Source organism: Myodes glareolus, chromosome 9, assembly GCF_982192425.1.
Source record: "Myodes glareolus chromosome 9, mMyoGla1.1, whole genome shotgun sequence".
NCBI lineage: Eukaryota > Metazoa > Chordata > Mammalia > Rodentia > Cricetidae > Myodes > Myodes glareolus.
In genome coordinates this window covers 59,046,247-59,062,969 of record NC_142034.1, presented here as the reverse complement: position 1 = coordinate 59,062,969, position 16,723 = coordinate 59,046,247, and the positions used below count along the sequence as shown (strand labels likewise).

At 45.9% G+C, this 16,723-nt stretch overlaps 1 protein-coding gene across 2 annotated transcripts in view; it reads right to left on the bottom strand.

Moving 5' to 3' along the window:
• Myocd (myocardin) overlaps positions 1-16,723 on the bottom strand; it is a 98,856-nt gene that overhangs the window by 23,995 nt on the left and 58,138 nt on the right. For both annotated transcript variants that reach the window (XM_048448264.3, XM_048448263.3), the window contains 3 exons: positions 8,596-8,771; positions 5,313-5,438; positions 245-510 (listed from right to left, as the gene is read on the bottom strand). In XM_048448264.3, coding sequence (XP_048304221.2) covers positions 245-510; positions 5,313-5,438; positions 8,596-8,771 — 568 coding nt within the window. The remainder of the gene's footprint in view (positions 1-244; positions 511-5,312; positions 5,439-8,595; positions 8,772-16,723) is intronic.

Below are 16,723 nucleotides of genomic sequence, written 5' to 3'. Positions count from 1 at the left end.
ACATTCACAGCTTAGTCTAGACATGCTAGGAGTTTTCCTCTTCTCCAAAGAACCTTGATTTATTTGCTTCCCTCCAGCCCCGTGGTCCCGCAAATGTGTGCATGGTTTCTAAAGAGAGTCGCACTCCAAACACACCAGACAAGGACATGATGCAATACAGGATACACTGGTCCCAAACAGCGGACCCTGCAGGTCTCACACAGAGAAACCATCTTTTACCTCCGCCCCAGGTGACTGTACTCACTTGAGGTGTGTTTGGTGTATCCCAGGGTAGTTGAACCGCTGCTGTTGCTGCTGCTGTTGCTGCTGCTGCTGCTGGCTGAGGATCTGCAGCTGCAGGAAGAGCTGCTGTTGCTGCAGCAGTCGGGCATAGGCGGAGTCCATGGGTGGGGGGGACTTCTCTGCCTTCTGGTCTGGGGGGATGTACTGGTGGTATTTAAGCTTCTTCACCTTCGGTTTGGGGTCCTTGGGCTTTTTGTGGCGGTTCTTACTATCACCCAAAGACTTGGACTGCAAAGAGAAGGGAGACGTGGCCTGAGTTTTAGGCGATGATGGTGAGGAGTGTTTTTCTCAAATCCTAGAAATCCAGCAAAGGCAGGGTGCACAGTTCCCAGTGTAGCAGCTGAAGAGATCTGCCGTGAAATCCTCGCCCTCACTGCACATGGGCACCTGACGTCATACAAGGGGCTCTTGGGGCTTTTCCTGCAGTGGAGCCCAATGGAAACCTGGACTTCAATGACTTATGTAAAACCTACAGATAGCTTAGCACTCTGATTTGGGGACCACTCATGCTAGTGTCTGCAAATACCTCAAGTTAAACACACGGTCAGCTGACTTGTTCCATGGGCTCCGATGAAGCTAACATCATCTCTGCAGATCCAGAACATGGTTCTCAAACCTAAACACACCATGCCTTCTTCCCCTCACCTTTACCAAATGCCCAGGCACTGGCCTGAAGCCACACCCTCTGAAATATAGAGTTCTCAGTACGGGGAGTCACGCTCTACACTACGGTCTGCACGCTGTGAGGGGAGTTAAGGGCACAACTTTGGGGATTAACAGAAATGTGTGCATATGACACAATTATGTAAGCTTAGTATCTCTAAATTTCATCAAGTATAAGATGAAGAAAATGGCTGGGCGGTGGTGGCTCATGCCTTTAATCCTAACACTCAGGAGGCAGAGGCAGGTGGATCACTGTGAGTTCAAGGCCAGCCTGGTCTATAAGAGCTAGTTTCAGAACAGGCTCTAAAACTACAGAGAAACCCTGTCTTGAAAAACAACAACAACAAAAAAGAAGAAAATGTTACTTGATTTGCATCTTAGTGTTTAATATAAGGACCATAAAAAGGTCATCAAAGGGGCCGGCTTAGTAGGTAAAGGCACTTGCTGCCAAGCCTTGAGTTTCATTCCAAGAATCCAGAATGGTGGGAAGAACTGATTTCCACTAGCTCTCTTCTGACCTCCACATATATGCTGTGGTGTGCTATGTGTTCATGTATTGTGGTATACACCTGTCTATACCATACACACACACACACACACACACACACACACACACACACTACTAGTTGTGGGGTGTTTTTGGTTGTTAAGATCATAAAAGTAGCAAGTGTCCTTTTGAAGGATTATTCTATACATACCCTTCTCTGGAAATCAAAAAAAAAACCTTCATATATTAGGACGCAATAAATCATTGAGTAGAATAAAAATTCAAACTTGTTTTTATTACAGGTGGTTGAAAGGAAAAGAGATCATGGGTGTCAAATTGGAAGGAAAGTGTAGTACCACTATTGTACAGAAGAGGGAGCTCCTGAATAGCTGGCGGACACAGTCTCCAGCAGCCGCCTCCAGACGTCTGCAAAAAGCGCATTTGAGTGTGACCTCCAAGTAGCCTACAGAGTTCTTTACTCTCAGACTCAGACATCCTATCGCTGCAGACACTTTTGTCTTGTCTTTTTTCTTTTTTTGAGTCTTCCTCTTGAAGACTAATGAATAAAGGTTGAAAGTATTTCTGCGAGTCTGGTGGCTTTATATTTCCCTACTCCAGAATCGATTGGCATTCCGGTAAATTAATCATATTTCTGCACCGGGTGAGTTTCTGCAGGGTCTGGTGACCGGCTCCCTCCAGCTCAGCTGCTGTTCAGGCCTCATGCCCTCAGACTTGCTTTGACAAAGTTTAGGTTGTCTTGTTGCTGACTCAAGAGACCTGGAGATGCTTTTGTTCCCCTATATTACCTTAGCATGGGTACAAGAACATTCCAGAAACTAGTGTGTGGCAAACATTACTGACCTAACACAACTGTATGGTTTCATTCTTTTGCAATCACAGGGGATACTCGAGTTCTGTCCAGTTGCATATTTGTTTTTCTCTCTACACCTTCCAGGATACAGAAGGCACCCATATGCGTTCTCCTAAAGGGAAATCAGTGGTGGATCCACTGTGGTGTTCAGGTGCCAGGTTAGGGTTCATCAGTGGCTAGACATGGCAAGACTTCCTAATGTAGCACTAATTCAAACATGTGCACATGTGCACATGCACACACACACGCACACACACACACACACACACACACACACACACACCTTTTACCAAATACCGTGCACTCCAGCAGAGCACACCAATGTGCCGGTGATCCTCTGAAAGGTGACGCTCAGTCCCATGGAGGCTACAGGACACAGTTCCACATCCCAGCTCCTGGCTCTCCTCTCTGGCTATACATACATCTTTCCTTCCCTTCAGCTTGCTGTAACCCGCAACCACCCTTCTGTCTGACTCCAACTCGCTGTCAAAGCTGGCTCCAACTTGGGAAGCTTTGTGTGCCCTCCTCACTCAGCATGTTGAGGGTCCAGGCCAGTGGTCATATTGTCTACCGAGGGAGCGAGGAAGAATGAAATCCACCCTCCTTTCCCCTGCCTAGACTACCGACTGCCTGGGCAGGGGAGCCTCTTTAATTACTGTGCTAAAAAGCAAGGGACATTTTATACACTCACAGTTTTGTGTGAGCATCATCTCTATCCAGTCCTATTAAATTCCCATGGCTCCCAAATGAGCGTGTTACCACTAAACAATCACTCCACACTCTCTGCTCTCCCCAACTCCCACAGCTCCGATCGCCATCTTGTTAAATGTGATTATTTTGGACATTGTATACATGAGACACAGATGGATGTGTTTTGATTTGGACTTCTTGTGCTTGACATAGTGTTTTCAGAAGTCAAGCTGTGGCAGGTGCCAAATAGCATCTTTTTTATGACTGAATAATATTCAGTGGGGTGGCTATACCATGACTTTATTCACCCATCAGTTGGTGGGCATTTGGGTTGGTTCAAATTTGGAAACATGGCTAATGGTATTGCTTTCAAGATTCAAGGACTTAAATTTAGTTCTTTCAAGTGTATGCCTAGGAGTGAAATTGCTGGACCACATGATAAATTTGTGTTTAATTCACTGAGGAAATGACAACGTCCCCCAGCAGTTTTAGCATTTTATGTTCAGGCCTATAGGGTGTGAGGCTTCCAGCATTGCTGCATCTGCATCAATGTTTGTCATTTCCACATTGTTTGATGGAAGCTATCCTAGTGCACACGGAAAGGCATTTCATTGGGTTTCACTTTGCACCTCCAGAAAGACTAATAGCAGTGAGAACATTTTCAGGTGCTTCCTGAAATCTTCTGTGTCTCTAGAGAACACCTGCCAGACCCCTCATGGCTTTCATTCTTACATGGGACACTGCTGTGGTTGATGATGTCCTGAAGACCCAGCTAGACTAGAAGAAGGGGCAGTGTTCCTGCTGGATTGTGATACAGCCTCTTGCAAATTACCAGGTCCCTTCCTTTTAGGATTTTTATGATTTCCAAGAGGGATTTGTGAAGTCCTTCTCCATCCCCAGGAGAATCACACCGAGTCAATTGACTTGGGAAGTTCTACCCAAGATCTTCTTTCTATGCTTCTACATGAGTCTACACCAGTTGTTCTCAACCTTCCTAATGCTGTGACCACTCAGTACATTTCCCCATGTTGTGGCGATCTTAAGATTATTTTTGCTGCTACTTCATAACTGTGATTTTGCTACTGTTATGAATCATAATGTAAATATTTGATATGCAGATGGTCTTCGGCAACCCCTGTGAAAGGGTCGTTTGCCCCCGACAGGGATCACAGGCCACAGGTTGAAAACCTCTGGTCTAGTTGAAGCTAGAAGTGATGCATCTTCAACCACTGGTATTTAGGTGTTGACCATTTAGAAGGGCTGAGTGGGCATCTATGGACCAGTAGTCCTGTGGACCAGTGGAGTTGGCATCGGAATGAAGGACCAGTGAAGTTTGCATGGGGATGGATTTTTTCAGTCTGTCCTTCTTCTGAGCTCCCAGCACACCTTCTTGGTATGGGGATGCTGATAGCTTTACTAATCTTAATTATGAAAAATTTAAATATTCAACTATCAATACTACTGTAATTCCTCTTTATAGACAGCTTTACCAATAACGGGAACCATTTTCTCCTCCATCTAGTGTGCACAATGCCATCCACTCAGATGCTAACTCTCACTTTGCCATTGACTATTACTTTAACTTACAACCTAAAACAATGCCCAGAGAGTTGTGTTGGCAGGTACTAAAGGTAGCACTAGAGCTGAGGAAGCATTCTGCCAACAAGCTCCAATGGAAGCTAGCTAGTGCAGAGTATTCTAAGAGAGGCCACAGATGGACGACCCAGCCGCGTATTGGGATATAGGGCTCTGGAAGCAGCTGGAGGTAACGCTGGGGAAATTAGGTATGAAACACAGTTGTAACCGCTGGCTGTCTCCCGTGAGGGTAGCCCCTCCTGCTGGACCCCTTTCACACTGTGGTAGAGCTCTTTTAATGTCCAAGCCTTCAGTGCTGCTCCCTTCATGTAAATACAGCTGCTCCAGATGTGTTTTATGGGCCCAACCAGTCCTGTGTGCACTGCAGTCAGCTGTAGCTTTCCTCAGGGTGAGTTTGGGAAATCTTCATTTTTTAAATTTTTTTTTTATTTTGTGCTGTTTAACTCGCTATCCTATTTCTTTCCCTCTTGAGAGCTAGGATTACAGGCATTTACCACCTTGCTTGGTTAATGAAATCCCAGACAGGTACATGACTGGCTGAACTATATTCCCAAAGTGATACATACATACAGGCTTCCCCAATGCTGAGAGTACAGTGCCTGAAATTGGGTGGGGTTCCTCGTGACTCTCCTCATGCTCACAAGACTGACTCAAAAAGCCCTGATCTTCATGGTTTCAGGGAGCCTGGCCTCAGGCAGAGCTGGGGGCTAGACCAGTCCATACCTTTACAGCAGCATGCACAGGGAGAGGGGTGCTGAGGGGGCCGAGCCCCTGCTTCCCGGAGTCCAACTGGTTGCTTGCCTGAGAGGCTGCATCGTTCTTGTCACTTTCTGAGCCAGGGGCGAGATCCTGAAATCCAAACCGTAGTGTTACTAGGGCACAAGGATAGGAGGTGTTGCATCACACAGCGGAAGATCTGCTGTTTGCACCCTGACGCCCTGTCCTGCTAACATCAGGGGCGCCCTGCAGGAGGCCGTACCAATCCGTCACATACCCCAGGATACCACTGAGAGATAAATGAGCAATCTCAGCACCAATTCCAAAAGATGGGGTGTACTTCTGACTTGATCTGGGCAAACTGGGGCATCTGGTCACCCTGAAGGAGAGTTCTTCTTAAAGATAAGACTGAGAAAGAAAGGAATAGGGGAGAGTGAAGTAAAAGTTCTGAGAACAAAAGAACAAGCAAAATGGGGAAAGGGGCATGTGTGTGTAAGTATGAATAATACCTAAGTAGGTGTGCAAATATGTGTGTAAAGATAGAACTACATATACATGTCTCAGTGTGTGGGAATGTTTGTATGTGTGCATATCATATATGTATACAGATAAAATTATGAAGGTGTCTCAGTGTGTAGGAATATGTAGAGTATATGCATGTGTATTTGTAAATGTGCATGTCTCTTTGTTGGGCATATATGTGTGCATACATGTGCACACACATCTCTGTGTATATGCTTATGTGCATGTCTTTGTGAATATACACAAGTGTATGTGTGTGTGTGCAATGATGAGTATGAGCACATTCCTGGGCATGTGCATGTATTCATGCCTTCATGTGTGTGTATGGGCATACTGATTAAATGTGTATATATATATATATGATCACACATATACACACATATGTATGTGTGTGTTGACAATATGTATGCAGGTTCATACTCGTGTATGTGCATATGTCGGGATATAAGTATATAAATATCTGTGTGTGTATCAGTAACATCTGAGTGTATATGTGTGACTGTTTTTATACACATGTTATATCAATATATATTATAGCAGGTAAAAATGAAAGGGGAAAAATTGCCAGGATACAGAAAAAAGTTAATAAATGTATATGTGCATATATGTATTAACATGGATCCATGTATTTGTGTGTCTCCTAAAGTAGCATGTTTTTATGAGTGGTATGTTTCTGTCTACTGAGAGTTCCATGAAAGGAATAATTTTCTTCTCTTCCTTTCTTACATTCCTAGGCTGTGACTCAACACAGAGGGATGAGGGTCCATACAGCCTCCTGGGGGCCAGGACTGAGCTTCTCGGTTCTCCCATGAACCCTGGCATCTGTCACAAGCCCATTGGCTGCTTTTCTCACAGCCTCAGTTTCCTTGTCTGTCAAACATGGCTGCTGAGAGAAAAGACACGCTCCTACATTTTCTCTGTGTTGCTCAGGGCTTCACCCCTTCTTCCCTCTTTGCTAGGGAGAAGCAGAAAAGAACTTGTCTTCTTAAATGAGAAGCCGAGGAATTTGCTGTCAGAAGAATACGTGCTAGCGGTTTGAGAGACCGTTTGATGTTATCAAAGACGTTTGGCTGTGAAGAGGTTTGGCTCAGCATGGGCGTGCAGAGGAAGGGAGATACTTTGATGCTGAACTCTTCACAAGGAATGCACATTCAGCTCTGCCTCATACGCCTCCCTTCCCCTCCCACTTCGCATTTTCTTCTTGGCAGCTTTACGTTTGGTCTGATGGAGTGGAGATAGAAATGACGGTGACCAGTGACCGTCATGGTTTTGGGAAACTGGACTCTTAATAAACAGTACTTCAAACTTCCTGTCCTCTGGATGGACATTCTAGTAGAAAAAAAAAAACTTCAAATACAAGTTGAGCATCCCTAATCCAACATTCTAATATCTGAAATGTTTTGAAATTTGAAACCTTTTGAGGCCAACAAGAAACCATGAGAAGAAAATGCCATAGCGTAGAACTTAGCATCATGCACAAGAATGATAAAAAGTACTATATAAAATTACATTTAGGCCATGGGTATGTATGCATATCTAAGACATAAATGAAGTTTGTATTTCGATTTTAGATCCTATCCCCAAGACGTATCATCATGAATAGATGCAAATAAATTCTAAATCTAAACACTTCTGGTCCCAAGCATTTTGGGTAAGAGATAGTCAAAGTAGATGTTTAATTCCAGTCCATGGACCAGTCCCTTGGTCACCAGGAAGAGTAAAGTCCTCTGAGAGGGGAGGGGGTGACCACTGTAACACTCTAGAGAGGAGTGTTACAGAACCAGGGGCAAAATCACTACTGCATCGCATGTTAATAGCGCGAACTCACCTTCCCCCATGTATGCTCCCGTCTGCCTCACTGACATCTCTTAGGGGGTCCAATGAGGCCATCATGTTTGGCTGAGGATAGTCCCCATCACATGGCTTCTTGAGATAGTGACATTCTGTGTGATCCTGGAATCCACACAGCTACCTAGCCTTATGGAGCAAATAGTTCCTTGTCTGTGATCCTTGGCATCAGGGACTGTGGTCTCCTCTGAGGAGCTATGAAATGCCCAGTGTAGCCAGGGGCCTAACCAGAGTCAACATCAGGGCAGAAGGTGTGGTTTATTAAACTCATAATTACTCTTTTTAAGTGTGCTTCATACTTTTTGTACACATTCACTTTTAAGTTCTTGTGGGTTTGTGGAGAAAAAATAAGAACTGTACTGAGTAGGGGTGGTGCCCTGCCTACAGGCTGGCATGGCCGACCCTGTTAGGGCTAGAAGCAACAGGTGTCTCCTGTTTTGCTGATAGCCAGCACCGCCTTCTTCCTACCCCCTGAGGCCCTCTGATGAATCTGGTCTCAGTCCTGCCGGGAGATTGCTGGCCAATCATGTGATCTCACCAAGTCAGTTTATTTTATGCATGAGAAGGAGATGAATGCACTTACTTGCTTACAAGGTAAGTTGGAAACTAACATTGTGAAGGTTTTCAATTGTTTCTATGACCCACAATAGGCTGGGAAGGGACATTAAGAAAACACAGCATCAGGTGACTTTGGTGTGGTGGCATATACTGTAATTCCATCACTCAGCCTGAGCCAGGAGGATCCCGAGTTTGAAAGGATCACACTACATAGTGAGACCCTGATTCAGGATAAAACCACCACCACCACCAGCAGCAGTAGCAGCAGCAGAAGGGGCTATAAGCAACACCAGCCATAGCAGTGTTGATATGATATCTAAGCGATCTGACAAGCCCGTGAGGCAGGGGCAGCCTGTTTTACCTGGATTGTGTCCAGAGGGCCAGCCAATGGAGCCTCGATGGCTTTGATATCTGGGGGTGATCCCACAGAGCCCTGGGGGTCATCGCTCCGAGTCTGGTCTGGGGAAAGCCCATCACTGCTGCTGTCTTCTTCAAAGGCAAACGCATCTGCTGATTTGGAGAAACTCACCTCCGTACCTGAGCAAGAGAAGAATCGAGATGGGACCAGGGGCTCAGAGTCTCAGAGAGCTGTTTTTGAAAACACCGCTAAGCGGTGTTTGTCCCTATGCTAAAGCACACAGTTTCAGTGTAAGGCGAGTTTGGGAAAGAGTGAAAATGTACTTTAAACAATTAGAGTCTCTACATGAGAAGGAGTATTTAAAAATAAGAAGTCTGTTGTTGGGGCAAATGGGTGATATATCAAAGCTTATTGCCGCGCTCCAAACTTTATTTCGAGACTGAGTCATTTCCCGACCCTTTCTATGGAGCCTATGTCCTTTTGAAACAAATCAGGAAAGGCAGGAGGAATGGGCATGCTGTGAGGCCGCTGGAAGATAATGCGGAATGACTGCCCCTCTCCTTCGGGCTTTCTGGCATGAGAGAATCGAAATGACAGCTTGCCAGTTGCTTCATCTTCAAAGATAAAGTGGGGCACATGGTACAAAATGTTTAGCAAACTTAGCTAATAAGGAGAAGCGAGACCAGTTACTAAGTTTAAATTCCTAGATGTCAGGCTTAGCTCATCCCTGAAGGAGCCACCCAACCAAGGCACCACCAAACCGAAAGGTCAGAAATCCGCCTCGGAGACTTCAACCTGACTCTTAATGTTCTCAGTGCGTGGATTTTATTTTCATGTCTAATATCCTGTGTTTTCGCAAGTCCTTCAGCATCCCCTACCCATCTCTGGACTTTTTCACTATCCCCTGGGTTGTGTTCCTATGACAACAGAGAGGTTGTGTTGGAGACAGAGGCCATCAGCCCAGATGGGTCTGTAACAATGTCCTGACCTGTCTCTCACATCTGACATGGCCCATTCTCCTCCAGCTTGTTGTCCGGCTAAACAGGACACAAAGTGCCGAAGCCACAAAGCTCTCCTGACCCCATCCTTAGCACAGCCCTTCCAAAGGAATTTCAGAATTATCAGGAGCTTTTCCAGACCCTGTTCTGCAATCACACTCACAAGAACTTTTGACTCTTGCTCGGTGTAGATAAGAGACTGGAGCCCTCGCTGTGGCGATTGCGAAGGCCGCGAGGAGCGGGGAGGAATGGAACAAACGTGGTTTGGGGCTTGTCATCACCACCGCTGTTGGCATGTGTCTCAGACACTCTGAACATCCGAGTGTCAAATCAGGAAAGAGGCCAGGCAAGGACACAGCGAGTGGGAACTCCAGTAACTAACCCAATGGGAAGCCCACTAACCTGGAGGGGCTTGGGTGCCAGCACATCTGCTCCCATGGGGCATGCATCGAAGTCATTGTTGCTGTGATAATTACCAAAGTGGAAGGTGCGCGACAAAAATTTGTGTAGTATGAAAATACCTAATGCACATATTCTGCCACACAATAAAAGTCAGTAGTCTCGTTTAGATTTAACTCTATGGATACGGAAAGATCCATGCAAATTAAGAAGTTTGAAATAGATTGGACTGGATAAAATATACTCTTCAAGGCCCGGGGTGCAGCTCAGTGATAGTGTGCCTGTCTAGCAGGTGTAAGGCCTTAGGTTCAATTCTCAACACTAAAAATGATACTACACACACACATACACACACACACACATGAGCACATACACATGCACGCACACACACACACACACACACACACACACACACTTATTTCTGGAACTTATGTTTTTCCTACTCTGTAGGTTTTTGTTTTCAAAGAGACCTTTCCACATGAGAGAAAAGACTATACTCACTCAAAAAATAATTGTGTAGTATTCCATCGTGTTAGTTGGAACATTTGCTGTGTGTGTGTATCTAAGCGGAGATTAAACCGAGGGCCTGGGGCATACTAGGGAAGCTTCTGCCACTGAACTATAACCCCAACCTTATTAACCTCATTCTTATACATTTATAGCATAAAAATGTCCAGTGCCAAATGGTCAAGCCCGGAAGCAGACAGACAGTTATACAGACGGTCAACCCTGGAAACAGACAGACAGACAGTTATACAGACGGAAGAGGTCATATTTAGAAACAGATATGTCTATACGTATATGACTACAAAATTAATAAAAAATCTAGGTCATAAATATGTAGGAGGGTGGAGAGGAGGTTTATGAGAGGGTTTGGAGAGAGGAAAGGGAAGAAATAAATTTTCATCTCAAAACTAAAAAAACAGTGAGAAACATGAAAGATTAGGAAAGTGCAGAGAATCACAGAGATCACTTGTTTACCCAAAAGCCCAAATAAGTCAATGTTAATATTTATGTCAGAAACTTGCTCCCCCTTCAGCAAGAAGAACCTGCTGGATGTGTGCCAACCTCTTCCTTGAGACCAGAGTCTCCCTTCTACCTCTTTAGTCCTCCCTCCCATCCCCCCCGGAGTTAGTCACACACTCTGTCCCTTCAGCCCTCAAAACACTCTAAGCCCGGCAGATGGCCTCTGCACACCATTTTCCTGCCTCAACGGGGACTCTGCCTCTTCCTTTCTCAGGGGAATAGATACCTGAGATCTCTAAGGAAACGCCTTCTAGTTGCTTCTGTGAATATATGGATATATTTTCTGCTCAGCCCATTTAAAACATTATTATGAACTACACCTTCTTTGGAATTTTCGTCCCAATTTATGCAGATAATGGAAGATTTTATCTTTGTTATGGTCTTTACACGTGCCACAGAGAATCAGGCAGACAGGAGAAGGAGGGGATGTTTACTGATGCCCATCCAGGAGATCACAGCATGTCCTTGAGATTTGCCTGGCTCATGCCCTGAGTCAATGTTGCTCAGCATCTTCGAGACTCCTGCATAGGATCTTACCAACCCCTCAGGAACACCAGCACACTCTGAGTTCAGTCTCCTGTCTCTTCCCATTTCTTTCACTATGAGGGAACCGGGCCTTTTCTGTGTGGTCTAATGTTTCATGTGACAAAGATGTCTCCCCCCCGCCCCCACCAAGTCAACCAGAATAGGGCATCCCGAATGTGCAAAAATTAGGGAGAAATGAACCGAAGTATGGAATTGTCCCACTTTCTAACCTATGGGTAGAAATGTTGGAAGAAGCATAGAGGCAGAGGGGTAATGTTTTTCCTCTTACTACACATGATCTGATTATATCTAAAGGAAGGGGAGGTTTGAGGTGGGGTGGATTGTGTAATAGTGACAGCTAGAATAAAATAGATTTGTGAGTCCTCCAACAGGCAGAGGGAGCCCAAGCATGATCCCAGTTTCTTGTATCTGGCCGGCTGCTGGGGATATTCAAAGTTCTATTTTGCACCATTACTTAGTGGCTGAACGGAGAGTGAACTCCCAGCCTTTGGACTCTCAGAGTCACTTCACAGAGGAGAGTGGCTGAACCAATCATTCTCCCTGTTAACCATAAAGCCCTTGGGTGGAGCCATCTGTTATTTAGGGGGCATCATCATCCCGCCTTGATTGGACGCCAGGGAGTAAACAGGGAAGCGAAGGACCCGCCTCTGCACACGTTTTAGACTGAGATGCCCCAGTGAACCGATGCACCCCCCCCACTCTCAAGTCAAGACACCACGATGATTTTTTTTAAAAAAAGAAGCCTAGAAGTAGAGAATTTGGAATAAAAGGGTAGGCAGTACCAATTTGCTGTCCGCAACTTCCACACTCTTGGCATTGACTGGAACTGACGACATTTCATCTCTTCCAAACGTATACAGGCTTTGCTCTCGTTATTACTCCCCCGTGAGTGACTATAGTAACTTTTTAACATCGTATTTGCATGGAATGAAACAAGACAGTTCATATATAGGCGACTGACACAGCAGGGAGACTATGCACAGATTATGTGCAAACAGTATTTCATTTCACAGAAGGGATGGGAGTGTCCTGAGTTTGTCATCTGTGGGGGGTCCCGGAATTAAGCCCTTGTGGATCTAAAGGATCAGCTCTCTGTAGTCAGTTCTCTTCCCTCCCCGCCAAGGCTGAAGGGAGCCGGTCCTCAATTATTTCGTTCACTTCCACCCTTCACACTTCAAGAGGAGGCAAGGTGATCAGATAAGATATGGTAAAGAGGCTGAAAGTCAGGAGAAAGAGGCTGCCTGTGTATCTGCTCGGGCTAATCGGAGAATCTGTCAAGGAGAAGTGTCCTGGAGAGTGTCCACCGCGGTTAGGCAGAGGAGATAGTAACACAGAGTTGTCTGAGAACTCGCTCTCTTGGAGGAGGAGGGCTCGGGTGGGACCTGAAATAACTGGCAGCTATGGACAGGACAAGAGGAGGGGGCGGCATCTTGGGTGACAATGGAGAGACGGAGGGATGCTAAAGGGGCTGATGAACAGAACGGGGTGGGGCAGAGAAGAAAGTCCCCTAGTCAGGAGACTAATACTACAGACTCAGAGTCTAGGAGGCTGTTTCATCAAATCATCTGCCAAATCATTTAAAGGCTCCCTGCCTGCTAAAGCAAATGCAACAAGGAAGCCTTGAGTCCATACAACCAAATACAAGCAAGTTGTTCACGCACACACAAAGAAGCAGAGTGAATATCAAGACCCCAAATGTGACTGTTTGAAAGCATGAGGTCGCCATGTAAGATTCGACCAACAGACAGATTTGAAGACCAATAAGGGATGTGCCCACCATGTGGGCCCTACCAGTTAACCCTTCAGGGCTGCAAGGGATTTGGGCTTTCCACTGTGAGGGCAGAAGAGGAGGGAAGGGAGCCGGGTGGTGGCACATGCCTTTAATCCTAGCACTCAGGATGCAGAGGTAGGTGGATCTCTGTGAGTTCGAGGCCAGCCTGATCTACAAGAGCTAGTTCCAGGACAGACACCAAAAACTACAGAGAAACCTTGTCTCAAAAAAACAAAAAAACAAAAAACAAAACAACAAACAAATGAGAGAGAGAGAGAGAGAGAGAGAGAGAGAGAGAGAGAGAAGAAGAAGGAGGAGGAGGAGGAGGAGGAGGAGGAGGAGGAGGAGGAGGAAAGGGGCAGGGAGCATCCACATAGCCACACAGTTGCTTGATTTTAGAGCAAGAACTGGAAGAGTGAAGGAGTACCCAGAGTCACTGTTGCACGCTGCGCACTTTCACAGGATGCATGAGGCACTTATGAGTTCTAGAGTTGGAAACATGGGGTACATTTTTTTTTCTTGGCTGTGCCACATCAGCGGGAGCGTGAATACTGGCAAATTGTTGGGCCTCAATTTTCCCATCTATAAGGTGGGGATAATGAATGCAGTTACCTCTCTAGCTCCTAAGAAATACTATCTGCAGAGCACGGAGTCCATGGCCTGATATGAACTGTTCAGCCATGTCTGGCTGTTATGGTGGCTGATATTGTTTTTGTTATCATCGGCCATTCTCAAGTTTACCATGATCAACAACAAAAAGACCACCCAGGAGGCCGTTTATTCTGCGGTCAGCCTCGTAAAGGTCAGCGTATCGTCTCCATGGCAAGGAAAAGTCATCTGTCCTGAGAGGCTTGTTCTGGAAACAAAAGGAGTCCGCTTCCCTAGAGTAGGGAGAGCTTCTGTCCTGGAAAGACCACCAGTTACCCTGCTCTTTGCCAGTTCAAGCCACGCTGCTGCAGAGAGGGATACAGGTCACCTTCTGGTCGCCTTATCTGTATTCCTGTAGAACAGTCACTTCGATGGCATTGCATTGTGACCTGGGGCCTCGACTCCAATCTCCCACGACAAGAGGCTGGCTGGGAGCTGCCGGAGAGCAGGAGCGCTGGCTATTGTCCCCACAGACATGTCAGGCAGTGTGATGACAAGGACCTGCTCTGGGAAGTCCTGACATCATCCTTTGGGTATGTCCACAGGACTGGCTCTGGGTATAGGCCCCTTGGGGACCTTAGGCTGGCGACGGACCCTCGCTCCCCCTTTCCTTGGAAGTGATTAGCTGAATGAGTCAGCTGTGCTTTCCTCTGCACAAATATGTAAAATTCTAAGATGAAATGAGATCATTGGCGCCCTGGTCACTTTGCCCCTGGACCCTGCACCAAGGGCTGTGAAGGAAAGGTGGGGCAGGGTATGGAAGTGCGCCTCCCGATTTTCTCCTTGCGAGTTGGGCCAGTGAATGGTGGCAGAGTTATTTTCATCCGAGTACAGACTGCCCATCCCCAACATCCTCTTGAATGAGAACGAAACAGAATCTGTTTCCCAGAGGAAAGCGTCACAGATTGTTCACAGAGATGTATATGTTAACAACCCTGGCTATCGCCCAAGGAAGCCTGATGAGACCCAACAACACACTGTGGTCTATAGACCCGTGGATCCTCTAACCCAAGGGAGAACTCGCTGCTCTTAAAGGACATTGGGTTTCTTTGTTATAAAACAGATGTGAACTGGTACCAGGATAACCGGGTTCCGTTTCCTCAGTTCCAGGGCAGCTCAGAAATTTCCCTCACCATCTCTTGACCTGATCCTCATTAATCACAAAATGCAACTAACTTCTATGCGTATTTAATACTTATAGTTCTAGAGGTCAAATCCAAGGGACAAAGAATGTCATCCAGTGTGAACCTTATATACTTTCGTTGCCTCCTTCTTTCTTTAGGGGAAAACAGTCAGTGTCCCTGTAGCCACCCATCGCTGCCCCCAGCTGCCCCTCAGAGACCTTGCAAGATAACCCCAACTCCAACTGCCCACTTCTCAGCAATGCCAGTGTGGCCTCAGCAGCACTAATGTCATTCAGGTTACCAGGCAGCTCTGCAGAGTCAAAGGACCCCTTTCTTTTCTTAGCACTCACTCTTTCTCTCCAAATCAGCCAGTTCCCCAGTTTCCTAAACCCTGCCCTGTGTTCCCCAGCATTTTCCTTCAGCAAACCATTTGACATATGCACCATAGTTTGTTTCTTTCCCCTGTGGATCATTGATACTTTGGAAATTACTTCTCCGTGAAGAATGGTAGTCTCGTCTACGAGGAATTAAAGTCATGCCAAAGCAAGCAACCCTACCATTTGGCGTTGGGCCATTGTTGTTGCATATCTGGCTTTAAAATGCATGGTCAGTGTCAAAACCTCTAGTCTCTGACCATGGACTGGATTCTTAGTGAGCAAGAGAGTTTGATTTTAAAGTAAGCCTCAGGGTCACAGACAAACATATGATGGATAAACAGGCCTTCAGAAGCTTGACAGTTGAAGATGGATGGCCCTTGCAACAGTCCGGGCAAGTCAGACATTGGTTTCTATATTAAAAGATTATTCTAGAGGGAGCCTACCCCTGATACTATCTGGAGAGCCAGGAATCAGAGGCTGAATTGTCCAAAGACATAGGATAGAACCAAACATGAACATCAAGGAAAAAAAAGAAAGAAAGAAAGAAGAAAAGAAAAAGGAAAGTCAATGAAATGATCCCCATTGATATTCTGCTATACTTCTAGACAGGAGCCTAGCATAATCATCCTTAGGCTTCATCCAGCAACGGATAGAAGCAGATGCAAAGACCCATAGCTAAACACTACCTAGGTGGAGCTCAGGGAATCCTGTGGAAGAGGGGAAGGAAGGATTGTAGGAACCAGAGGGGTCAAGGACACTGTATAGACAATCAAGGAACCTGCATGGGTCTGACCTAGGCCCTCTTTGTATATGTAATGGTTTTGTACCTTGGCCTTCTTGTGGGACTCCTAACAATAGGGGCGGGGCTTGTCTCTAACTCTCTTGACTGCTTTCAGGACCCATTTTCTCCTACGGGGTTGCCTTGTCCAGCCTTAATATGACGGAGTGATGCGTAGCCTTTCTCAAGTTGATATGCCGTATTTGGTTGATACCCATGGGAGGTCTGCACTTTTCTGAAGAGAAAGGGAGGAGGAGTGGATGGGGGTTGGAGGAGAGGGGTAAACAGACTTGGGAGGGAGGAGGAAGGGGAAACTGTGGTCGGGATGTAATACATGAGAGAATAAATTAAAAATGTAAAAGATTATTTTGCTAACATGAATATGTCTTTGACAAAAGAGCTACATATTCTAAAGCACTGGTTGAATGTAAAGTGAAGTGCTGACTTAGACAGGAAATCTGGTC